This window comes from Anolis sagrei, chromosome 5 (assembly GCF_037176765.1).
Source record: "Anolis sagrei isolate rAnoSag1 chromosome 5, rAnoSag1.mat, whole genome shotgun sequence".
NCBI lineage: Eukaryota > Metazoa > Chordata > Lepidosauria > Squamata > Dactyloidae > Anolis > Anolis sagrei.
In genome coordinates, this window is record NC_090025.1 from 106,702,613 (window position 1) to 106,729,733 (window position 27,121).

The 27,121-nt window shown below is 40.9% G+C and overlaps 1 protein-coding gene across 1 annotated transcript; it reads left to right on the forward strand.

Moving 5' to 3' along the window:
* The first annotated feature begins 1,529 nt into the window (after positions 1-1,529).
* On the forward strand, positions 1,530-27,121 carry OTOP1 (otopetrin 1). The gene is made up of 6 exons (XM_067468485.1): positions 1,530-2,124; positions 15,373-15,509; positions 19,331-19,389; positions 21,402-21,532; positions 22,303-23,249; positions 26,589-27,121. The coding sequence occupies exons 1-6, from the start codon at positions 1,530-1,532 to the stop codon at positions 26,757-26,759; spliced, it is 2,040 nt and encodes a 679-aa protein (XP_067324586.1). The 3' UTR covers positions 26,760-27,121.

Genomic DNA, 27,121 nt, shown 5'->3' on the forward strand with positions numbered 1-27,121 from the left:
AATGACTAGCCACTGCCAGAAGGGACAGAGAGTTTCATCTATGCTGATGATCGTGCCATTACTGCTCAAGCAGGGAGCTTTGAGACTGTAGAACAGAAGCTCTCCGAAGCTCTAGGTGCTCTTACTGGCTACTACAGGGAAAACCAGCTGATCCCTAACCCATCTAAAACACAGACATGTGCCTTTCATCTCAAGAACAGAGAAGCATCCCGAGCTCTGAGGATGACCTGGGAAGGAATCCCACTGGAGCATTGCAGCATACCCAAATACCTGGAAGTCACTCTGGGCCGTGCTCTTACCTACAAGAAGCACTGCCTGAACATCAAGCAAAAAGTGGGTGCTAGAAACAATATCATACGAAAGCTGACTGGCACAACCTGGGGATCACAATCAGATACAGTGAAGACATCTGCCCTTGCACTGTGCTACTCTGCTGCTGAGTATGCATGCCCAGTGTGGAACACATCTCACCACACTAAAACAGTGGATGTGGCTGTTAATGAGACATGCCGCATTATCACGGGGTGTCTGCGCCCCACACCACTGGAGAAATTACACTGTTTAGCTGGTATTGCACCACCTGACATCCGCCGGGAAGTAGCAGCCAACAGTGAAAGGACCAAGGCAGAGACATCTCCAGCTCATCCCCTGTTTGGGTATCAGCCAGCACGCCAACGACTTAAATCTAGACATAGTTTTCTAAGATCTACAGAGACACTTGCTGGAACGCCTCAGCAGGCGAGAGTCCAGGGGTGGCAGGATCAAACCCAGCACCTCAGGCAATGGCTGATACCAAATGAGAGACTCCCCCCTGGGTACACAGAAGACTGGGCGACTTGGAAGGCGCTGAACAGACTGCGCTCTGGCACCACGAGATACAGAGCCAACCTTCAGAAATGGGGCCACAAAGTAGAATCCTCGACATGTGAGTGCGGAGAGGAGCAAACCACTGACCACCTGCTGCAATGCAACCTGAGCCCTGCCGCATGCACAATGGAGGACCTTCTTGCGGCAACACCGGAAGCACTCCAAGTGGCCAGATACTGGTCAAAGGACATTTAACCAGCTACCAAACTCACAAGTTGTGTATTTTTCTGTTTGTTTGCTTTGTTCTGTTAGAAATGTAATATAATGGACTGGCTGCTCTGACATGACAAATAAAAAAAAACTGGGTGATCTGAGTCCACACTGCCACATATTCTAGTGCAAAGCAGATAAGTGGGGTTTTATTGAGCTGTGTGAGAGGGGCCCTAGTTTGTGGGGCTCTTTTGCAAGTCCTGGGCCCCTTCCTTGGAGACGCTTCACCTGCTCAATGCGACATAATGCGGGGGGGGTGTCATTTGGCAAGACCATTAAGAAGGGAAGCCCTGAGTCATGGCAGTTGCAAGCAGTCTCCAACTTGGAGGTGTATTGATTGCGTGACGTCCAGTTTGGCGGGCTGGGCTTTCGACGGAAATGCCTGGGGGACTCTTCGGCCAGGCGTCCCTCCCCTCCTTCCTCGGTTCTCCTATAGAGGCTCCTCGCTTGTCATGCCAAACCCGAGGGCTGCTTCCCGCTCAAGGCGTGCCAGTCGTAGGGACTTCGCGAAACGGGAGTGGAAACCCGACGCCGCGCGAGTGACATCATTTCCCTCGCCGCTTATAAGCCCCCCGGGGCAGACTCCCAAGTGCAGACTCCGTTTGGGGAAAGTTTTCCGACGTGAGGCGGGAAGCCAAAGTCTCCGGGACGGAGAGAGTTCCCCGCGCGCTGTTTGGGGCATGGGCCGCTCCAAGAAGAGCTCTCCAGCCCCGACGGAGGGCTGGGAGCTGGATGGGGCGGGCGAGGTCCCCCCTCCGCCGCTGCCTCCGCCGCCCTCTCCCCCGCGGCCCAAAAGCGGCTACCCGCAGAAGAACGCGGAGACGCTGAGCAGCCAGTACGGGCTGCACCTCTTCCTGGCGGGGCTGCTGGTGATGCTGGCCTGGGCCGTGCACGCCGTCGGCGCCTCCAAGGCTGCCGTCTTCGCCTATCTCATCACCCTGATGCTGCTCCAGGTGCTCTGGATGGCCTGGTACATCTGCCGCCGCAACGCCCAGAAGAGGCTCATCCAGGGCAAGGACACCCACGCCGGGGCCCGCTGGCTGAAGTGTGAGTCCCTTATGCGGGGAAGGGGGGCAGCCAAAGACACCCCCCCTCCTCCGAAGGGCAAGAAGGGCCCCAGGAGTGCTCAGGGAGGGGAGGAGAATAGCAACCACAGTCATGCCTTGTATTAATAATACAATTATCAATGGGTTGTTGTAGGTTTTTTTTTTGGCCTATATGGCCATGGTCTAGAGGCATTCTCTCCTGACGTTTCGCCTGCATCTATGGCAAGCACCCTCAGAGGTAGTGAGGTCTGTTGGAACTAGGAAAAAGGGTTTATATATCTGTGGAATGACCAGGGTGAGACAAAGGACTCTTGTCTGCTGGAGCTAGGTGTGAATGTTTCAACTGACCACCTTGATTAGCATTTGATGGCCTGACAGTGCCTAGAGCAGTGTTTCTCAACCTGGGGGTCAGGACCCCTGGGGGGGTCACGAGGGGGTGTCAGAGGGGTCGCTGAAGACCGTAAAAATATACGTTTCCTGTTGGTCGTGGGGGTTCTGTGTGGGAAGCTTGGCCCAATTCTATCGTTGATGAGGTTCAGAATGCTCTTTGATTGTAGGTGAACTATAAATCCCAGCAACTACAACTACCAAATGTCTAGGTCTATTTCCCCCCAAACTCCACCAGAGTTCACATTTGAACATATTGAGTGTTCATGCCAAGTTTGGTCCAGATTGATCATTGTTTGAGTCCACAGTGCTCTCTGGATGTAGGTGAACTACAACTCCCAAACTCACCAAACTGTTTCAGCATTTTCTTTGGTCATGGGAGTTCTATGTGCCAAGTCTGGTTCAATTCCATTGTTGGTGGAGTTCAGAATGCTCTTTGATTGTAGGTGAACTACAAATCCCAGCAACTACAACTCCCAAATGACAAAATTAATCCCCCCAACCCCACCAGTATTCAAATTTGGGTGTATTGGGTATTTGTGCCAAATGTGGTCTAGTGAATGAAAATACATCCTGCAGATCAGATATTTACATTACGATTCATAATGGTAGCAAAATTACAGTTATTAAATAACAACAAAAATAATAATTTTATGGTTGGGGGGTCACCACATCATGAGGAACTGTATTAAGGGGTCACGGCATTAGGAAGGTTGAGAAACACTGGCCTAGAGCAAACTTTTGTTGAGAGGTGATTAGATGTCCTTGTTTGTTTCCTCTCTGTTGTTGTGCTGTTGTAATTTTAGAGCTTTTTTAATACCGGTAGTCAGATTTTGTTCATTTTCATGGTCTCCTCCTTTCTGTTGAAATTGTCCACATGCTTGTGGATTTCAATGGCTTCTCTGTGAGGGGCTTCAGCCCCCCCCCCCCCCAAATTCTCATGGTGATTCGCAAAAAGGCCTTACTGGTGCATTATTTAAACTGTTATGTTTATTCATATCATGATCTGATCACCATATTCAATATATCCCATATGCAGGGGGGTATTGGGGTAATGATACAAAAAGGTTTGCTAGGGTAGACCCTCTTTCTCTCAGGCTCAGCCCCCCCTGAAACTCAGCCCCCCCGAAACCCCCCTGAAAAAAACTCCCCCCCCCCAAATCGAAATACTGGCTACGGGCCTGGTGTCCAGGTTGGTTCATCAGGTGCTCTGCTATGGCTGACTTCTCTGGTTGAAGTAGTCTGCAGTGCCTTTCATGTTCCTTGATTCGTGTTTGGGCAATGCTGCGTTTGGTGGTCCCTATGTAGACTTGTCCACAGCTGCATGGTATACGGTAGACTCCTGCAGAGGTGAGAGGATCCCTCTTGTCCTTTGCTGAACGTAGCATTTGTTGGATTTTCCTGGTGGGTCTGTAGATAGTTGGTATGTTGTGTTTCCTCATCAGCTTCCCTATGTGGTCAATGGTTCCCTTGATGTATGGCAAGAACACTTTTCCTCTGGGTGGATCTTCATCTTTATTCTCGTGGCTTGTATAATCATTAATTATATTATTATTTGAAACACAACAAGATGAGTCCACAGCACAAACTCTGCTAGCTGTTGAATTAGATCACATGTCGGATACTTCCCAAGTGTCTAGGAGCATGTGATGTATTGGCAAATAATGTGTGCAGATCCCATAATTATTAATTTATTATTATTATTAATATTATTTTATTAATAAAGATTATTAATAATTCATTTATTAATAATTATTAAATAGTATTCTATTTTATTAACAATGCATTTATTAATTATTGTTATATTAATATTATTAATAGTCTATTTTATTAACTATGCATTTATTAATAATCATTAATTATTATTCCATTTAATTAACGATGCATTTGATAAAAATTATCATGGATTAATCTATTTGACCAACCATGCATTTATTAATAATTTATTATTATATTTTATTATTATGTTGTTTATTTATTTATTTACTTTACTTATATACTGCTGCTCTCAGCCCGAAGGCAACTCACAGCGGTTCACAACCAATAAGAACAGCAAAAATTCAATGCAACAGTATAAAAACAGTTAACAACTTAACACATTACACAAATTAATAAACAATTACTACAATAACCAATCATTTGTTGTATTAACAATGCATTTATTAATAACCATTATTATTCTATATCATTAACAATGCATCTATTAATAATTAGCATTTATTAATCTATTTGATTAACCATGCATTTATTAATAATAATTTATTATTATATGTTATTATAACTCTATTTTATTAACAATGCAATAATTAATAATTAATAATTATTCTATTTTAGTAACATGCATTTATTAATAATAATTAACAATTACTCTATTTTATTAACAAAGCATCATCTGTATTGGGCCTGATGTGATGCATTTGAAGTGTTTGCATACTTTTTGACTTCAGCAGTGCATATAAATCTTGTTCATCACTTGAGGATTGCCTGTATTTGATTTAGTGCATTGCAAATGTGTGTATCCATTCTTGCTCATTCTCATGCTTATGAAACTCTTCCATGGCTTCAAATGCCTGCTTGGGGAGCTGATACAGGTTGAGCATCCCTGATGTGAATTTGAAATCCCAAACTACTTCTAATTATCCACTTGGTTGGTTGAGATATTGACACATTTGCTTTCTAATGGTTCAGTACTGAACACTTTCCGTATTGAACAACATTACCTTTAGGTATTGACATACAGTGTATGGAAACAAATGCATTTTGGTTTAGACTTGGGCCCCTTCTACACTGCCATATAATCCAGATTTTCAAAGCAGAAAAATCTACATTATCTGCTTTGAACTGGATTATATGAGTCGACATTGCCATATAATCCAGTTCAAAGCAGAATTATATGGATTATATGAGTCTACATTGCCATATAATCCAGTTCAAACTGGATTTTATATGGCAGTGTAGATAGGGCCTTGGAGTTCCCTTCCAAGATATCTCAAATATAACAAGGTATTCCCAAATAAAGCCAACATTTCGGTCTCTTTTGTTAGCATAGATGGTAATTGATATATTATTCAAGATCTTGAATATATTATTCAAGAACCAAGGTTATCTTCTCAGAGAATCAGCAGTATTTTATCAATAGCTATATGTTTCTCTCTGCTAAATTCACTTATGTGTTCTCGTTTTCTAGTTGACAGTTATTGAGGTGGAGAGTATGATATTGTCTCTCAGAGTTGCCTCTGTTGAGTGAGACTAAAAAGTGGTGTTATGGTACTGAAAAAGGTTGAGTTTGTGTGTGTGTATGCACACACACACACACACACATATAGGCAGGTCCCATGTTACAAACAAAGTAGATTCTGTAGGTTTGTTCTTAAGTTGAATTTGTATGTAAGTTGAAACAGGCACATTTTTAAAGTGTAACTCTAGCCAAATATATATATTCTTCAGCTTTGGATAGCATAGGGAAGGGTTAACTTTGGATAGCATAGGGAAGGTGTTTGTTTTGCTTTCTGTGCCCCTATTCGAAAGATTTCACCTGACTTTCTGTCCCTGTGATAATTGGATTTTGAAAAATGTGGCATGTTGTGGAAACAAGCATAGGCGATAACTTTTTCAGGAGAGAATTTCCCTTCTGAGGGAAAGACTTCTCTCACGGTTGTCTCAGCCCTGTACTTAACTATGAGTCGGATGTTTGTAACTCAGGGACTGACTGTATATAGGAGAAGAAAAGAAAAGTGAATGTATAGGCATTACACGCCTACAGTTTCTATTTCTGTTGTTGGTCAGTTGGTCTGGAGGTGTCTCAGTGTAGACAAAGACAGTTCTCTTCTGGGTCACATTAGGATTTAGATGGAAGACAGTAAAATGTAAATTCAAGTAGCAGCAAGAAAAGGAAAGGCTCTTGTACCTGGATGCCTTCACCCCCAACAGCAGGAAACTCATTTGAAAAATGCAATGGCATTGAGCCAGTGCCTGGTTCAGTGCCACAGGCTGCAGGATCAAAAGAGACCATAGCTGAGAGGGTTTTGGGTGGCTGTGGGAAAGGGAGGAAGGGGAGAGGAGGGGAGGGGAAAGACCATCTGCTCATTGGCTGCTCTTCCCACCTGGAGCAGGTGGAGGGCTTGGGGGGAGTGCCCACTCTGGGAAAGACAGTCATTTTGGTGTCACCTCCTCTGATGGCGTTACCAGGTGTGGTCCACACACCCCTTGTGATGCCACTGACAGAAGCTCTCAAGAAATCTCTGTACCGTTACAACTTGAAAAAAAACAAAACACCCAGGAGGTGTATAGGTAAAACTCAGCCAATTATAATCCTAAAGAAAAGAAAGTTACTTGAAAGTTTTTGCTTCCTTATTTCCCTCTAGTTTAGTATTCCCCTATTATAGCAAAATCTAGTATCTTTCTCCCCAAAACAGTTATTCATTGCCTGTTCAAATCTTATTTTGAAGCTCCAATAGCTATCTTGGCTTCAGTAATGTAATGCCCTTTGAGACAGAAGTGTTCTGATACTGCCTTTTTGCATCTTGCATTTTTATTGTCAGATGGTTGTTCATTTATTCTCTTGAGCTGAGATTGTCCTGGTTCTCTGTGTGGTTTGCTCAGAGGCATTGCTGGCACAGGATGGGACAGATTTCCTGATATGTTTGCATACATCCTGATATAACCAACCAAATCTCATTTGAAGTGCATTAATTCTATAGTGTTAGTGTACTCTATGGTTTATTCTACACTATACTTATATCCCAGGATCTGATCCCAGGTTATCTGTTTTGAACTAGATTATATAATTAATAATAATAATAATAATAATAATAATAATAATAATAATAATAATAATTTAAAGATCGAACTGCAAAGTCTCTGGCACAAACCAGTAAAGATGGGTCCCAGTGGTGATCGGCACACTGGGTGCAGTTCCTAAAGACCTTGGCCTGCACTTAAACACAATGGGCGCTGACAACATTATCATCTGCCAGCTGCAAAATGCCACCCTACTGGGATCTGCACGCATTATTCACTGATACCTCACACAGTCCTTGTCACTTTGGAAGTGTCCGACGTGTGATCTAATACAAAAGCCAGCAAAGTGATCTTGTTTGCTTTGGACTCGTCTAGTTGTGTTTTAAATAATAATAATAAAAATAATCATCATCATCATCATCAACAACAACAATAAAAACAATACACCAGACATCACTATTATGGAAAAGGAAAAATTCTGGATTATTTATGTCGCCATACCAGGTGATAGTCACATTGAGGAAAAACAACAGGAAAAACTCAGCCGCTATCAAGATCTCAAAATTGAACTGCAAAGGCTCTGGCCTAAACCAGTAGAGGTGGTCCCAGTGGCCAGTGCCAAAAGATCTAGCCAGCATTTGGAAACAATAAACATTGACAAAATCACGATCTGTCAACTGCAAAAGGCCACCTTACTTGGACCTACGCGCATCATTCGAAAATACATCACACAGTCCTAGACATTTGGGAAGTGTTCGACTTGTGATTTTGTGATATGAAATTCAGCATATAGATCTCATTTGCTGTGACATACTGTGCTTTTGTGTCAGTAAAATAATAATAATAATAATAATAATTATTATTATTATTATTATTTATTTCTAGACCGCCTGTTCTCCCCAAAGGGGACTCAGGGCAGTTTACATACATACAAAAAGGCAAACATTCAATGTCATAATTTAAAATCACATATTGGAAATGCAAAATGGACAGTAGTAATCTAATTACCAGAAAAGAGTTAAGAAGGTTAAAGTAATATGAAATACAGCTACTTAAATAAAACGTAATTCCATGAATAGAACATAGATAAAGGTAAAGGTATTCCCCTGACATTAAGTCCAGTTGTGTCCGACTGTGAGGGCTGGTGCTCATCTCAATTTTTAAGCTGAAGAATCGGTATTGTTCATAGACACCTCCAAGGTCATGTGGCTGGCATGACTGCATGGCGCGCCATTACCTTCCCACCAGAGCAGTACCTATTGCTCTACCCACATTGGCATGTTTTCGAATTGCTAGGTTGGCAGAAGCTGAGGCTAATAGCTGGAGCTCATGCTGTTCCCCAGATTCGAATATGCGACCTTTCAGTCAGCAAGTTCAGCAGCTCAGGACTTTAACCCACTGCAACCCCGGGGGACATAATTACACAAAAACATATATCCTAGACAATTATACTATTAAAATGTAAACAGTGCCTGACCGTAGTTGTGAATTAAAATAGACCGCAGCAGCCATAAAATGCTAATTAAATTTTGCTAGTCCTCCTCCTCTCTATATGCTAAAGTGCATAGATGTGTTTTCAAAAGTTTTCTGAAGGAGAAAAGGATGGGGGCAATTTTTATTTCTTTAGGAAGGGAGTTCCAGAGGTGGGGAGCGATCACAGAGAAGGCCCCCCCTCTCTCGTTCCTGCAAGCCACACTTGTGATGGTGGTGGGATCGAGAGTAAGGCCTCCTTCATTGACCGCAGTGCATGAGGTGGTCTATATAGGAGATGCGGTTAGGAAAATACCGTAGTCATGGACCCAAACCATTTAGGGATTGGGACCCGCCTACCTGCGTGACCACATTTCTGTGTACAAACCCACACGATCTCTTTATTCATCTGGAGAGGCCCTGCTCTCACTCCCACCTCCCTTGGCGCGATTGGTGGGGACAAGGGAGAGGGCCTTCTCGGTGGTGGACCCCTGACTCTGGAACTCACTTCCCAGGGATATCAGGCATGCCCCAACATTGGAAGTCTTTAGGAGGAGCCTGAAAACGTGACTATTCCAGTGTACCTTCCCGGAATAAGGAAATAATACACAGCAAAATGTCCTCAGAATGCACTTTAACTATTCGTTGGATTGCGCTCCCTCACTTCTTTAAAACCCTCCTACCAGATATACCTTATCTTGTTCATGCCCAGCATTTTTTAAAATTTTTAAACTTTTACATTTGGCCCGGCCATAGGTTTTTAAATTTTTGTGTGTTAATGTTTATATGTGATTTATATTAATTGTATTGTTTTTGTTTATTGCTTTCTTGTTTTATTGATGTGTTGTTGGGCTTGGCCTCATGTAAACTGCTCCAAGTCCCTTGGGGAGATGGTGGAGGGGTATAAATAAAGTTTTATTATTATTATTATTATTTATTATTTAGCTCTGAAGCGAACCGGCAGCCAGTGGAGCTGCCATAACATGGGAGTGGTTCTCTCCTTGTATGGAGTCCCAGTTAGTAACCTGGCTGCCGATCTTTGGACTAGCTGTAGCTTCTGAACTGTCTTCAAAGGGAAACCCCACATAGAGAGCAATTCAGTAGTCCAGACGGGATGTAACTAATGCGTGGACTACCATGCCAAGTCAGTCATCTCAAGGTACAGCCGCAGCTGGCAAACAAGTTTTAACTGTGTGAAGACACTCCTGGCCACCGCCAACAACTGAGTCTCCACTGCTATATAATCTGGGATAAGCAGATAATCTGGGATCAGATCCTGGGATATAATGACAGTGAAGAAAGATATAAAAAAATCTATTGAGATTTCACTCTCAGGGAACACTTCTTGTTTCATTTGTTGCTTATTTGTTATTTGCATTAATTTCAACGGAGCCTAGTCATGCCAAATCCATTGCAAAACCTGGAAGAAGAAGAATGTCATCATTTTGGAAAAAAAATCTTAGAAGGGCTATTTTTACTCTGATTATAAATGCAACAAAATATGTCTGGAGGGAAAATAAGATAAAGATCTACCACGATAATTAATACTTACAGGAAATGACTTCATTCTGTGGGAGACAAGGAAGGGTTACCTCTTTTCTTGCCCTTTCTCCTACTTTGTTCATTATCCCTGAAGCTCCATTAGGGGCAAAAGACAGGTGTTGGAACAGGAAGTTCAACAAGCCAGACAAGTTTTAAACACAGTATTTCTTTTAGCAGAAGGCTATGAGGTATATATACCTGTGTGTTGAAAAAAAATTCCGGAAGTAGGTGATTTAATTTTTTGAGGAAAAAAAGAACCTTATCTCTTACAGACATCAATAAGCTATCTTCCACAATATTTATATTTCCATGCCCATATCTTTATTAATTTTTTTTCTAGATTTGCTAACAATACATGCTAGATGTTGAAGTTCAGCCTGTGATTATGTTTCAAGATCAAGGTGTTTTAGTTGTGGGAATGATGTCAATGAGGGTCAAGGTGGCGAGGGTCTGGGCAATGATATTAATGTAGAGAATGACATAGAGACACCGGTTCAAAGTTGGGTGTGAGGTCTGTAGACAGTCCACGTTTTGCAGGCGTATAACAGGGTTGGGAGGACAATAGCTTTATAATCAAACATCTTGGTATCACTCTCTGCTTCATTTGGAAAAATGCTGCACTCACAGAGCTGAGACAGTGTTGTATTCTAATGTCAATACTGACTTTTGTGGAGACTTGACTGCCAAGGAAGCAGAAGTGATCAACATTTTCTAATGTTATATCATTAAACCGTATTTCTGGTATTGCAGAGGGATTGGTTCATGCCTGCTGAAAGAGCACTTTGGTTTTCTCGATGTTCAGTGAGAGGCTAAACTTTTTGTATGCTTCTGCAAAAGTGTTTATAGTGGCTTGTAGGTCTTATTCTTAATGCACACAGACTATGTTGTCACCAGCATATTGATGTTGTATAACAGATGTTGTTGTGACCTTGGTTTTAGCTTTCGGTCTGCTGAGGTTAAATAGCTTATCATCTGTCTAATAGATGATTTCCGCATTAGTGGGAAACTTCCCATCAACAAGATGCAATATTGTAGTGATGAAGATGGAGAATAAGGTTGGGGCAATAATACATCCCTGTTTGACACTTGATTCCACTTTAAATGGGTCACTTTGGGAGCCATTGCTGTCCAAGACCGTTGCCATCATGTCCTTGTGGAGGAGCTGCAGGATGTTCACGAATTTGTCAGGTCATCCAATTTTTGGAGGATGGTCCAGAGCGCACTGTGATTTACTGTGTCATATATTTGCAAGGTCAATGAATGTTGTGTACAGAGCTTGATTTTGTTTCCTGCATTTTTCTTGGAGCTGTCGTGCAGTTAAGATCATATCTACTGTTCCTCTGGAGGGGTGGAAGCAGTTCTGGGATTCTGGGAGGATGTCTTTTGAAACAGGTAGAAGGCAGTTTGCAAGGATTTTTGTGAGGATTTTCCCAGCCAAGGTTAGAAAGATAGATTCTGTAGATTAGTTCTTACACTGAATTTGTATGCAAGTCGGAACAGGTACAGCTTTAAAGTGTAATTTCTGGCACATATACATATGAGTATATATATATATATATATATATATACATACACATATACATAGGGGGGGATGTGGAGAGCATAGAGAAAGGTTAATGGCCCTGTGGTGTTTGTTTTGCTGTCAGTGCCCCTGTTCAGAAGATTTCAGCTCACTTTCTATCCTTGTGAGAATTGAATTTTGAAAAAAAATGGCTTGTCGTGGAACCAAACTTCAATGATAATTGAGACATCTTTCAATTGAGACATCTTTCCCCCATGATAAGAACTCTTTAATGAGTGAATTGCTCTTTCTAGGGGTGTGGGGTGAAAGCAAAAATGACCTTTCCTTCTTTTCCACTGAAGAAGGGAGTAAAGGTTTTGTTGGTCAGGTCTAGCAAGATGTTAATCCAAGTTGCTGTCGTTTTTCATGCCAATTCATCAATACTTCACATTGAAAGAGGAGTTGGAGGGAAGCTGAGTTTGTTGTCACATCTATAGTGTTTAGCTGTTGCTCCAATAATCCAATAATATGGTTGTGGGAGAAGGGGGCTATGAACCTGTAACAGGGAAAAGAGAAAAGAAAAAGAAACCTTGAGTGGATGTTTAGCAATGAGCAAACTTTGGCCCTCCAGGTGTTTTGGACTTCAAGTTCCACAATTCCTAACAATTATGGGAGTTGAAGTCCAAAATGCCCAAAGGGTTGACGTTTACCCATGCCTAACGTGTGTCAAGACAGCTTGACATCTCCAATCCCATCTTCTTTCATAAAGCTGGCAAAGAAAGCACGTGGGTCTTGGCAGTTTGAGGTAAGTATGTACTAGGCAAGGAGCTGCCAGCATTATACCAGTCAGACTAAGAAACTATGGAGCGCTGAAGTGGGGGAATGTATCAAACAACATTCATCTCAGGTAGCAGAGAAAGTTGGATTCTGCAAGACCTGGAAGAGTCAAGTGAAAACCTGACAGTACACCTCCTTCAGTGGCATTTGAGCTCAGTTGAGTTGCTATGGACAAGTAGGCCTGATAAACATACAAGCTTCCCAATTTGGTTGAGCTAATTCAGGTGTTACCCAATTTAATTTGGATCTGAATTCAGATATAGATTTGGAAATGCAAATTGCCATGTTTCTCACTAGAAATCAACAAATGTATGTAATTTGATTTCTCTCCTGTTTGTTGGAATGGAATGAGTTATTGGGTTGAAGTTTTGATAGTTTCTTGATAGCACTTGCATTCTTGTTTTCTGACATATACAACTCAATCTTATTATTTTAGTCACCTCCATTATATCTGGCCTAGTCTGTGGAGCAATGCTGATTGCATTCCAGATTGTATTACTTTCCCTTGTGAGGTTTTGTGAGTGAATGGATTGGAATGTGATCGTTCAATTCTGGTGTTTTATCCTTGCTGTGGGAGGTTTTGCTTCATTTCACAATGTACCAAACCAAGTGGCATTCATAAATATGGCTGCCATGTTGGAACCTAAAATGGACCTCAAACATTTACGAGTTTTATGGGGAATTCAGAGATAGCTGAAGACACACCTGATGAAATCTATAATGTATTAAAGTGCAGCATTCATATTGTAATTCCCAAGTGCTGTCATAATTCACTCTGTGCTCTATAATCAGAGCTATGGTCTCTGTTGGAGGTTTAGATGCTATTTCTGCTGTGCTGTGATTGAATGCGGATATGGATTGAACTCAGTCCTCAGTTGAGTTGGTGTGCATGGGAGAGAATGGGGTGGAAGCAAATAAGTTTTCATTCCATATTGAATTTAATGATTCGGGGGGGGGGGGGAGTCTGAGTGAAAGAGGGTCTACCCTAACAAACCTTTTGTATCGTTACCCCAATACCCTCATGCATATGGGATATATTGAGTATTGTGATCAGATCGTGATATGAATAAACATAACAGTTTTTAAATAATGCACCAATAAGGTCTTCTCGTGGACCACCATGAGAATTTCAGGGGGGGGGGCAAAGCCCCTCGAGCCCCCCCCGGCTACATGCCTGCCTTTTAATGTGTATTATGTTTTATCGCCATAAAGTTAGGCTGGTGTTAGGTGATTGATTGCTGATAGGAAAGAATATATATTTTTGGTGGATGCTTTGCGTCTTCCTTTCAAACCATTGTGTTTTGGTCTTGACCTGTACAGATAGGGACTTCTGCCACTAGACCTCCAATGAAATGCCATTACAGGTAGTTCCCAAGTTATGAACAAGATAGGTTTTGTAGGTAAGTCAGAAACAGTCAATTTTTAAGTGTAACTAGATAGATAGATAGATAGATAGATAGATAGATAGATAGATAGATAGATATGCATAGGGATAGCATAGGGAAAGGTCAACACCCCTGTGGTGTTTGTTTTGCTGTCTGTACTGCTGTTTAGGAGATTTCACCTCATTTTCTGTCCCTGTTCTAATTGGATTTTGAAAAATTTGGCTTATTGTGAAAACAAGGATTGGTGATAGTGCTTCAGTGGAGACACCTTTTCTGCATGAAAAGTTTTTCAGGAGTGAATTTCCCTTCCTGGTGGTAGATTCCTCTGACTTCCTGTTGTCTCACCCCATTGTTAACTATGAGTCATTTGTACGTCAGATGTTTGTAACTTGGAGACTACCTATATATCTCTAGTGAAGATATTACCATGGACATTTTCTGGTCAGATTCATTCAGAAGGGGGTTATCATTGCCTTCCTCTAAGACTGAGACCCCATCTACACTGCTATAAAATCTTGTTTTCGAATCCAGATTATCTGCTTTGGGACTGGGTTATATGGCAGTGTAGATCCAGCCTGGGAATATGACATGCCCACGGGACACCGATGGGTTACTGTGCTGGAGTCAGGATTGTAGCCTGACATTAAAACCACTCCACCACTCAGGCTCATTAATGAAACAAATGCCATTGCTCACTTGTGGTTTATAGCATGGTGTCTTACACTACAGATTAAAGCAAAATACTGCAAAAACAATTTATATAAGTGTAAAAAGGGATGGATAGTATCCTTGAAGTGACTGGCTTGACGTTGAAGGAGCTGAGGGTGGTGACGGCTGACAGCGGCTTCAGCCCCCCCCCCCCCCCCCCCCCAAATTCTCAGGGTGGTCTGTGAGAAGGCCTTACTGGTATATTATCTAAACTATTATGTTTATTTATATCATGATCTGATCACCACACTCAATATATCCCATATGTATGGGGGTATTGGGATAATGATACAAAAGGTTTGCTAGGGTAGATCCTCAGCCCTGCCTCCCAAACCAAACTCAGCCCTGCCCCCCAAACCAAACTCAGCCCCGCCCCCCAAATCAAAATCCTGGCTACAGGCCTGGGTGCAGCTACTGGACTCTGTAAACACAGATCACTGAAATCTGGACATTCAGGCTCTGGGCTGACTTTAGGAGTATACTCAATACCCATGCTTCAAACCTGGTAGCACCACTCTAGACAGAATAGTCTTAGCATTAGGTGCTGAATTCTCCCAGTGTTATAAGTCAGGTAGACACTGAGAAGCAATTGTGTCACCTACCCTTTTCTTCCTGTTTTCTACAGCATCTAATGTTATAACTTTCTGGTTAATGTTTTTTCTTTTAAAATTTTGTTTAGGTGCAATTACTTTGTTTGCGTTGATTACTTTAATCATGGATTCTTTCAAGATTGGATTCTTTATTGGATATTCAAATTGCTTATCTGTGACAGAAGGTATTTTCCCAGTCACGCATGCAGTGCATACACTACTGCAGGTAAAAACATTTGGTTTTGGACTATTTCTGTATATGCATTACTCTTTGAGTCTGGTGTTCATTTGACAATACTATTCCATTTTAGGGATTGATTACATTTTGAATTTATCATATGGCAAGTCCTAATGTACAAATCAGGTACTTGGCTGGTAGAGGTTCTGGCAAATGCCTCAAAGAGAGAGGTGGAGAAAGCTAAATGGGATTGTATGCAAAAAGCACTGAGAAGGAGAAGGTGCTTCACCATTGTGTTGTCAAAGCTTTAATGACCAGAATCACTGGATTGCTGTGAGTTTTCCAGTCTGTATGGCCATGTTCCAGAAGCATTCTCTCTGATGTTTTGCCCACATCTATGGTAGACATCCTCAGAAGTTGTGACCTCACAACCTCTGAGGATGCCTGCTATAGATGTGGGCAAAACGTTAGGAAAGAATGCTTCTGGAACATGGCCATACAGCCCGGAAAACTCACAGCAACCCAGTGCTTCACCATTCACACACATGCATACCATGATTTATTTATTTATTTATTTTGGTTGCTTCTACCCTGCCCTTCTCACCCCGGGGGAGGGGGGGGGGACGACTCAGGGCGGCTTACAAAAGCGAGGCACAATTCGATGCCCGCAGTACATAACAATAGTAAAACAATAACATCAGTTAACAAAACAGCAGCTTTACAATAACATGAATTAACAGGAAACAGTAATTATTATAAGGCAAAAACAACCATAAAACCAATAAAAACAATAAAACCGATACAAACCATTTTCCTCATTAACAGTCAGCGCTTCACAATCTCATAGTTCAATTCCAATTCGGCACTTATCAGTCCTTTCGGTCCTATCCATCTGGTTATTCATATCTAGTTGACAGATTGCCCAAAGGCCTGGTCCCACAACCATGTCTTCACCTTCCTCCTGAAGGAGAGGAGGGATGTTGATGCCCTAATTTCCCCCGGAAGCGAGTTCCACAGGTGAGGGGCCACCACTGAGAAGGCCCTGCTCCTCATTCCCACCAGTCTCACTTGTGTTAGTGGTGCGGTCGAGAGCAGGGCCTCCCTGGATGATCTCAAATTCCGAGGTGAGACATAGAAGGAGATACGTTCGGACAGATACACTGTGAATAGTCACTAAACTGGGTACAAAAAAGGACAGGGCAAGCCCACTCCCTTCTTTTTGTTAGTTGAACACATTCAGCTAGGGCTTAGTGTGTCATTTACACCCACACACACACAAATGCAATAACAGTTCACACGCATATTTGAATGGAAGAAATGTTTCTAATATCAAAGCTATAAAGCAATTTTCAGTTGCATCTTGTTAATTTAATGGGTTTTTGTGTAGACAGGAGACACTTAAACTATATTTACTGTCAATCAATTCTCAGAATTTCCCACATTGGCTCAGTACTCATAGAGTCTTTTTGTATTTGAAGCCCATATCAAAATATTTTCTTTTACTATAGGTTTTATAAAAGAATTTGTCACATGGACCAGTATTTCCTAATTATAATGTATATACATTATATAGTTAGGAAATACTGGTCTATGTGACAAATTCTTTTATAAAACCTATAGTAAAAGAACATATTTTGATCCTGAACTCTAATGTCAGCATATGCAGAATGTGTCCCTTATAGTCCATCTTTGCCAAGAGTAATGATATCCCAAGGAGCTATACAAGAATGTAGCTGTTCTCTTCTTCATTTCAGAGGAGTTGGCAGAGGATACATTCCCAGTAGGTACTGCCTTGTTGTCAACAAAGACTATAAAATACTATGTTCATTTCCTGATCTGTATATTAGGATTATATATTGCATACATTCAGTAGTCTTTAATTTTATGAACTAGTTTTTAGCAATTTTGCCAAGGAATCTTTTAGAAAATACCAAGTGGCTAGCTTTCTCAGCAAACAAGACTGTAAGAGTGGTTCCTTGCTTCAGACAGAGCCCTTCTGTCCTTGCAGTTTGGGGAGAACAACAGAAATATCCTTCCCTTCTTTATGCAGTCAACCTTGAAGTCGAGCGGTAACTTAACCTGCTCTCTACATACTGTAGAGCTGTACAGAGGAAGGGAAAGTTACGACCATATATAATTGCCACACAAAACACCTCTTGCAAATACTTCAACATCACAGTGAAGGGCACGATCTAAGAATCTAAGGGAAAGAGAATAATACTCCTATTACTGGTTTTAGGTTTGAACTAAACAAAGGCTTTCAGTCTCCTCCAGTACCTTTTCTATAATTCTGCTGCTTCTCATGCCCCTTCAGTCCCAGCCTTTTGTTGCTTATTTTCCACAGCTTTTAACAGATCAAACAAAACTCATTCCAGTGCACACACATCTGGTTATACAGTAAATGAAGCCACAAGACTCAGGAAGGTCACATGTAATGCATTTTGAAAAAACAAAAATCCCTGGACTTCATCTTTCAGTTAAGCTGCTATCTGCTTACAGTAGCTGGAAGAGGTTGAATTAAAAATTGTGTTTTCTTTTATCTTGAGACTTGGGTCCTCATCAGATGTGGGGAATTTAGTGCCCTAGGATGCTTTTACCCCATCTCATAGATGGAGCCCCACACCAACTATCACACAATATTGTGTGACTTCCGGTGGAGGCCCCACCCCCAACCGAATGAAAATGTCACTGGACACTTTCCCCACAACACACTTGCCAGCAAAGGGCCTCACTGGGAGAGCAACGCTTCCCCCATGTGATGGGGAAATCATCACCGAGAGGGAGATGCACACAGGGTGATTGATAGCAATTGTGGGGTTAGCTAGGATTCCCTGTCATTGATGGTACCCCCATTCCTTCCATTTGTGCCTTCTGAAGAATGTGGCAGCCCTGGTCGATCATTCAGGGAATTCCTGTGAGCAGGAAGAAGAAAAGGAAACATTGCTCTTGAACCCACCAAGCTCCTCCCTGCTTTCACAAATTTCAGGGTGCCCTCCTGTCTATTCAGTTTGGGGAAATTGAGGGGGTGAATCTCTATAGATATTTCCTAGCCTCAGAGAAAGAGCATTTTGTAACAACACTCCCTACTTCATTCACATGGTGTTAAAATAGTTCTTCCCCCATCTCCTGCAACCCATTTGCAGTCCCCACTCCATAGTCTACTATGGCATTCTCTCCAATTTACAAGGGAGGTTCTACATGAACTATTTATCCTGAGGCTGATCCAGAATGGTGAATGGTGGAATGGCCCTAGGATGGTTTAGATCTCCACCACATCCCTGCTTGAACTGGGTGACCACCTTTACCCTTTCCTTTTATTCTCCTTATTGTGGTGGCCAGCAGATGTGACATGCCAGTCACTCATCACCTGGAGTGACTTTGGTTGGGATGCCAGTGATGGGAGAGAGGAAAAAGAAGAATGGCCTCTGCCTCTTCCCTTCCCTTTTCTGATCACTTCTCTGATCACCTCATTTCTTTGGCCAGCACCCACCATCTCATCCAGCTAGCATCATTGCCTTCCATAGACTCCTATACATATAAATTATCTATAGTTTGTTATATTGATATTTGATTATCTCTGCAGAATCAAGTATCTATGTAAGATGCACTGGTGATTTATATGTTGCCATTTTTGCATCTTTATTGCTCTTGATGTGTCTCACAATTTTTTACTTTTGTTTTTATATTTAAGATAATATTCTACTTTCAGATTAGAATATGATCTAAAAATGTACTGACAGTTGATTAATGCTTTACATGTGACTGGTTTATCTCTTAATTATCTCCTGCACATTCTTCTGAGCTAAGGAATACAGTACCGCTTTCCCCATTACATAATGCTTTATTTCTTATTCATATTTTATTTTCAGGTGTACTTCTTATGGTGCCATGCCAAGGATATTATCCAATCATTCAAAACACTAGAGAGGTAAAAAGAACACAATATTTCTATTTTTCTAATAATTGTTTTCAACATTTTAACTTGAAAAGTGCAGTCCTCAGCAAGAATCCTATGCATAGCTGCTCAATGAAATTGGTTAAAAGAAGATTATTATCCACATATTGGCATGGATATGTGTCTGCATGTAAGTGCCTTCAAGTGTCCTGTCAACTTATGGCAAACTTGTGAATTTAATAAGGTTTCTTAGAGAACGAATCCTCAGAGATGGTTTTGCCACCTTCTTCTGAAATGTAACCTATTGCAATTGGTACATACTGGTGTCCTCTCATCCAAGTGCTAACCAGGCTCATCCTACTTAACTTTCAGGATCAGTTGGGATCTAGTACCTTTAGGGTAATACCAGTGTTAAAATCAACCTATTTTGACATGTCTAGTATCATGAAAGGTCAAGTTCAGAGATAAGAAGATTAGCAGGATGTAGATAATGTATTTATTTGGTTATTATCAATCTAATTTAAGAAATCTAATTCTAATTCTTGTCCCTATACTAGAAGAGGGGCAAGCTAACTATTATGTTTATGTCAAATTGCCATTTAAATTCAAGTTCAATACCAACACTAAAAACCTTTCCACAATGTACTGTATATTATATTGTAAGACATCTTGGAGAAAGGATGTGGTATAAATTAAATAAGTAATAACTAAATAAAAATGAAGCTGAAAAAAGCTAGCCATAATTTTTCCTCCCACTTGTTCTCCACTTGTCCCTGTTTTGACAACATATGTCTTTGAAAATCCCTTTTCCCATCCAGACTACCAAAAACCTTCTTTAGCTTTCCATTTCCCCCTCCTATATAAGCTCATATTTTAATCCCTCCTTGCATTTTCTTTATTTTATGATTTTAACATACATCCCAGCAAAAAACCTTAAGCTAGTGGTTCTCAACCTGTGGGTCCCCAGGTGTTTTGGCCTACAACTCCCAGAAATCCCAGCCAGTTTAGCAGCTGTTAGGATTTCTGGGAATTGAAGGCCAAAAACATTTGAGGACCCCAGGTTGAGAACCTCTGCCTTAAGCGCTTCAAAACACAGTTCCCTTGTATAATGAATGGGTCACTATGCAGACTTTCAAAATTTTGCCAAAAGAATTTCAGGAAAAAAAATCTTGTGCTTTAAGGATTTTAGCAAGATTGTGGATTGTTCAAGCCATGAGAAACAATGGATTGGTTTTCAAGAAATGGGTTCAAAATAACACTTGATTTCTTTGACAAAATATGGAGAAATGGATTTTTTTCCAATTGACAGATAAAGCTGTGTTTTAGCACATTAAAAATCTGTTGGGACATGCTGCCGTGCCCCTCTGTTCCCAAATGCCCCCAAAACCTCTATCATCTCTTTATCCAATCAAACACTGGAAGCAAGGAGGTCATTCAACAGGTTTATTTGATCCAATCACCCTGCCAAGTGAACAGAGGAAAGTGCCACTTAAAACTGAGACACAGCTCAGTTTTGTAGTCAACACCTTGAGCATGCACACAGGTTATTTTCAGTCTATTTTCTCTTATTTGTGCCTCATCTCTATCTCTTATTTTTGTTCTCTTCTGGTGCCTGCTCTTATCAGTATTCCTGTTCCTGCTTTTCCTCAGCAGCTGATTCCCCCTCCTGCACCTGGTTGTTACTAGGTATTTCCCTTTTGAACTTTCCCCTTGTCTGAACTTTCTCTTTTTGCTGGCAATTTTCCACTACTACCTTAGCCCTAGCCTCTTCAATCTGTGTACAAGTAAACAGTTGTGGTTTGAGTGTTGGATTAGGAATCTGGGAAACAAGAGTTCAAAGCTCTGCTCAGCCTTGGGCAAGCCACTGTCTAGAGAAGGCAGTGGCAGACTTCCCCTGAATAAATCTTGTCAACCAAACCCTATGATAAAATGTATATATTGAAAGAACATAACACATTAGCAAATACATATAGTATGGCAAAATAACTTGTTTTCAGAGTTTGAGGTGTTTGTATTTGCTCTCAATCAATTTCTATACATTTTAGGTTTGGAGTGATCCATTCCGTATTTACAAATCTTCTTTTGTGGACAAATGGTGTACTAACAGAATCAAAGCATCAACTTAATAATCACAAAGAAAGATTAATTACTCTTGGATTTCGAAACATATCAATAGGTAAGATAAAATCTTATTCATTTTTAGAGTGCTTTATGGTTGTCTTTTATGCTTTATGATTGCCCAATAACAAGAAATTGATGAGAGCTAGTGTAATATAGCAGTTTGAACTTAGGAGTGCAATTCTGGAGACCAGTGTTCAAATCTCTATTTGGCCTGGAAACTCACTGGGTCCTTTGAACATACCTTGCTAAGAAAAAAATGTAATAGAGTTGCCTTAGGGTCATTATAAGTCAAGAATGAAGGCACACAACTACAAAAACCAGATATTGTAAGAAGGGAGCAAAGTATTAACTACAGGATGAATATCTTGCTTCTTTCAGATCTCCCTGTCTGTTCCTTGAATTATTCAATTTATCCAATCTCTTCCACTTGTAATTATTATACGTCTTTTCCTTTCCCCCTTTTTGACACCCTGTGTTTGTTACTGAATTCTATTTCAAGTCATGTTGCTCTTCTAGTGGCTTCATTCTTTTGCTCCCACATAGAGTCTGATAATTTTAAGGCTCTTGTAGGTATCCTATTGGTTATGCCATTCCTTGAACTCAGATTTCAATTCAAGATGTCCTCCAGAAGAGTCTAGATAGCTCAATATGACTGTCACAGTGAATAATTGTTTAGCATCTGTGTAGTATTTTTACAGGCTGGCACTATACATGTTTTAAAGAAGAGAGCCCCAGTAGTGGACGTTCACAAAGCTATGGGGGTACAGGGAAGTGCTATTTATAATGCACTTGAATAACACTGTCTCCTTTTGTTTTGTTTTGTAGAATTGGATGATCATGAACCAAATTGTAATTGCAGCATCCAAGGCCTCTGTTCCATATTTTCCCAAGGAATATACTACTTATACCCCTTCAACATTGAATATCACATTTTAGCATCCACAGTGCTCTATGTGCTATGGAAGAATATTGGACGCAACATTGAACACCTTCACCAACACAAGATGTCTTTTAAGTTTCAAGGCAAAACAATGGGCACTATTTTGGGACTAGCTGTGTTCATTACAACTATAGCAATTGTTGTTGTCTATTTGATTCAGATTGGCCGTTCAAAAATAAAGAGTGAATCGGCACTTCGGATGTTTTATTTGTATGCTATCACCGTATTGACACTCATGTGTGTAGCTGGGATAGTTGCTCTTCTGATTTACAGATATGAAAACAAATCACTGGATGTTTCAAAAAATCCAGCTAGGAAACTTGATGCAGACTTACTGGTTGGAACAGCTTCGGGATCCTGGCTTCTTTCTTGGGGTTCCATTCTTGCAATTATTCTTGCTGAAACCCATCCTGCCTACACATGGTTCAATCTGCCCTATTCCATTCTTGTTATAATTGAGAAATATATTCAGAACCTCTTCATCATTGAATCCATACACCGTGAACATGAAAAAGTAAACGATGACATTAAAACACTCCGGATTGCTACAGTATCCAATGGAAGCACTTTGTCCCCAGCTCCTTCCTACAAAGAAATATATAATGGGACCAGTGGCATTGACAATGGCACGTTACCACAAGTGGTCAATGGAAATTGTATTTTGCCGGAGAGCAATGGAAGCGGTTCTTTGGATGAAGAAAAAAGTGACAACAGTGTGCCAGTCACTCCCTCTACCTCTGATTTCTCACTTCACAGCAGAAAACAGCCTATCAGCAACAAAAGAACCATCCTGATGAATATTGCTGCATTTTTGTTGTTGTGTAATCTCTCAGTAAGTTAATTTACAACAATAATGCCAATTAACTCAATACACACAGTGGGCAGTGGATCACAAGCCAAAATGCCTGGTGGTGCCTTTAACAGCAGTCTAATCTGCAGGTATTTAGCATACACATCAAGCTGCCATTAAAAGCAGAGCTACAGAGAGCAAGTGAAAAGGTGACAACTTTGTACAGCAGTTCTGCCTCCCTTTGTCTTACAACATCCCAGTCAATTGAATGGAGCTGCAGTGGCACAATGGATTAAACCCTTGTGCCAACTGAAATGCTGACCTGAATACTTTAAGGTCAACAGCTCAAATCTGTGAAATGGGGTGAGCTCCCATCTTTCAGCCTCAGCTTTCCAGTGGGGACATGAGAGAAGCCTCCCACAGGATGGTCTGGATGCCCCTGGGCAACTGCCAATTCTCTCACATCAGAACTTGTGGTATATTCCCAACCTGCTTCTGACACAATAAATAAAAAAGTCAATTGAACAGAGCTTATATTCTACTATTCTTCTGATTCACAGGATTTTCTGGGACTCCCAGGCAAGATTTTTCTTTAATATGTTCTATAGTTGTTCAATATTTTTACAAACTAAGAAGAAACAAGAACAAAAAAAAAGATAAAATAGCTATAACTACAATGCTTTTTTATTACAAGATGTAACATGATTTTTGTTCCTGGGTTATAAATGTCATCTCCAAATTGGTTCTATCATAAAAACAGGGGAAAAGTTTATTAAATTGCAAAAACTTTGTTTTTGTGGGACATCCTGCTGCACATTTCGCTATAGTTTTTCAATGAATACTTCAAGTCTAAACAAATTCAACATATTTTGTGGCAGCCACAAAAATGAAGTCTCTGGAGTATAACAACTACTTTCAGAGTAACTACTGCACAGTTAAACAGGAAATAACATTTTCAAATCAGGAACAGAAATAAATAAATACATTTTGTCAAACAGTAAAGTGTAAAGGTTTCCTCTTGGCATTAAGTCTAGTTGTGACTGACTCCGGGGGATGGTTCTTATCTTCATTTCTAAGCCGAAGAGCCAGCATTGTCTGTAGATACCTCCAAGGTCATGTGGCCAGCATGTCTGCATTAATCGCCATTATCTTTCCGCAAAAGAACTATCTATTGATCTCACATTTGCATGTTTTTGAACTGCTAGGTTGACAGAAGCTGGGGCTAGCAGCTCACCCCGCTCCCTAGATTTGAACCACCAACCTTTTGATCAGCAAGTGTAGCAGCCCAGCGGTTTAACCCACTATGCCCAAATCAGGAACAGAATTATTTTTTTTTCAATTTTTGTTACATAGTGTAATTAGAAAATATATTGGAACAATTCTATATAATGGACGAAACTAGAATAAGTTGTAGTATAGAACTTGGTCAGCAAGTTCAGCAGCTCAGTGGCTTAACCCACAGCGCCACTGGGGGCTCCTTTTGTTACAGAATGTTACTGTATCTAGAAAATGTGTATTGATGGTTGCACTTACAGTAGAATCTCGCTTATACAACCTTCGCTCATCCAACATTCTGTATTATTGAACTCAGTCAGTTTCCCACCCAGATCCACAGCTGTTTCTCTAGGCAGCAATACACAGTGGGTTTCTCCGCACGCCCAGTGCCCGCCAAGAGGGGTAAGACACAGCCGGTGCACACTTTTCCCATTGGGCACAGCATCCAGCTTGCACCAACTGCGTCTCCCCCCGCCCGGTGGGCGCCTGCCGTGCTGAGAGGCCCACTGTGCATTGCTGGCTAGAAAAATAAACAATGAATTGCTGCCCAGTAAAACAAAAACCACATTGCTGCAGTTAATGTTTTCAATACATTACAATGTTTTGGTGCTAAATTCATAAATACTGTAATTACTACATAACATTACCATGTATTGAACTGCTTTTTCAGTCGATTTGTTGTAAAAGATGATGTTTTGGTGCTTAATTTGTAAAATCATAATGTCATTTGACATTTAATAGGCGTTTCCTTAATCCCTCCTTATTATCCAACATTTTTGCTTATCCAACGTTCTGCCAGCCCATTTATGTTGGAGAAGTGAGACTCTGTTGTATAAAAATGAAACATTTACTGATGACAAACCAGCATTTGCACGGTTTGCTAAAAAGGCTGATTTCCCTTTTTCATGAATCACAGCTGAAACATTTTCCGCAGCATCTGCTGTAAACATAGGTTATTGCTAACAAATTGGTGTAAATGTCTAAAACAACCACTAGATGGAGTTCAGAAAATTTTTGGGAGCTAAGGGGACCCCATTTGGGGCCAAGACTAACAGTTTAAGAAGCAGTACTTCAGGTCTGTAGTGTGAAAGTGTATGTCATCTGGAGCAGGGCATTCCATATGCATCAATATACATCAACACTTTCAACCTACCAATCGCCCCCCAGAGATGAGAAATATAACTTAAGGTTGCTATATCACCTGGATCATTGGGTCTGTAAACTTGTAAAACCATAACATAATTTGACATTTAATAGGCTTTTCTTTAATCCCCCCTTATTATCCAACAGTTGGTTTTAATTGCTATTGGAACCAATAATTTCTGCCTGAGCTGAAGAAGATAGCTGAAATATTAGCCATCCTGTGGGCACTATTACAGTTATTACTATATGTTCTTCCTCTTTCCATGGCAGGGATGGGAAGGAGGGCAAGGCAGGACAATTGGCACTTGCTTGTCCTGATTAGCGAGGGACTGGAGAACTTTGCCTGTTTTGTGCCAGCCCGCCAACACACCAGAACTGGTGTAATTTGAATTCTCTAAACCAGTGATGCCCAACCTTTGTTCCTCCAGGTGTTTTGGACTTCCGCTCTTACAATTCCTAACAGCTGGTAAACTGGCTGGGATTTTTGGGAGTTGAAGTCCAAAACAACTGGAAGACCAAAGGTTGAGAACTACTGCTCTAAACATATGAAGTGGGCTGCAGTTAATGAAAACCTGTACCTAATAAAAGCAGTGGTTCTCAACCTGGGGTCTCCAGATGTTTTTGGCCTTCAACTCCCAGAAATCCTAACAGCTGATAAATTGGCTGGGATTTCTGGGAGTTGTAGGCCAAAAACATCTGGGGACCCCAGGTTGAGAACCACTGCTTTAAATGGTGGTTCTCAACCTATGGATCTCCAGATGTTTTGGCCTTCAACTTCCGAAAAACCTAACCACTTGTAAGCTGGCTGGGATTTCTGGGAGTTATAGGCCAAAACACCTGGGGACCCACAAGTTGAGAACCACTACTTTAAAGTCTTGATACCTTACAGTTTCTTTTGCTGTATTATCTCATGGGAATGGAAGCAATTACATCAATTTTTGTTATTTTTGTTCTCTTTCATAGCTTTGGATTCCACCAGCTTTTGGCTGCCGCCCTGAATATGACAATGGATTGGAAGAAATGGTTTTTGGATTCGAGCCTTGGATTATTGTTGTTAACCTTGCAATGCCCTTTTCGATTTTCTATCGGATGCACTCAGCAGCCGCCCTTTTTGAGGTCAGTTGCAAAACATGACGTTCGTGAATACAGTACTGTGGACGGATGAGAAGTTGCCAGGATAGATATTTTATCAAAATAGAGTGTGCAATCGTTTGAATGGAGAGAAAATGAAGATGATAAAGACATTCATTGCATGGAACACGTCATACCTCATCAGTCACACTCTCTTGATAGACTAGACAATCATTGATACTTTCCTCGTAATTTTTTATGTCTTCATAGCAGTTCTAGCCATGATTACTCAGAGGTGCATTGTGTTCACTGAATTTTATTCCTGGTTACATGTGCATAGGATTGTAACATTATTTAATGAAAACATGACTGAACTTTTTGCTGACTATTTGAAGTCCACCATAAAATATATTCCAGATGTTAAT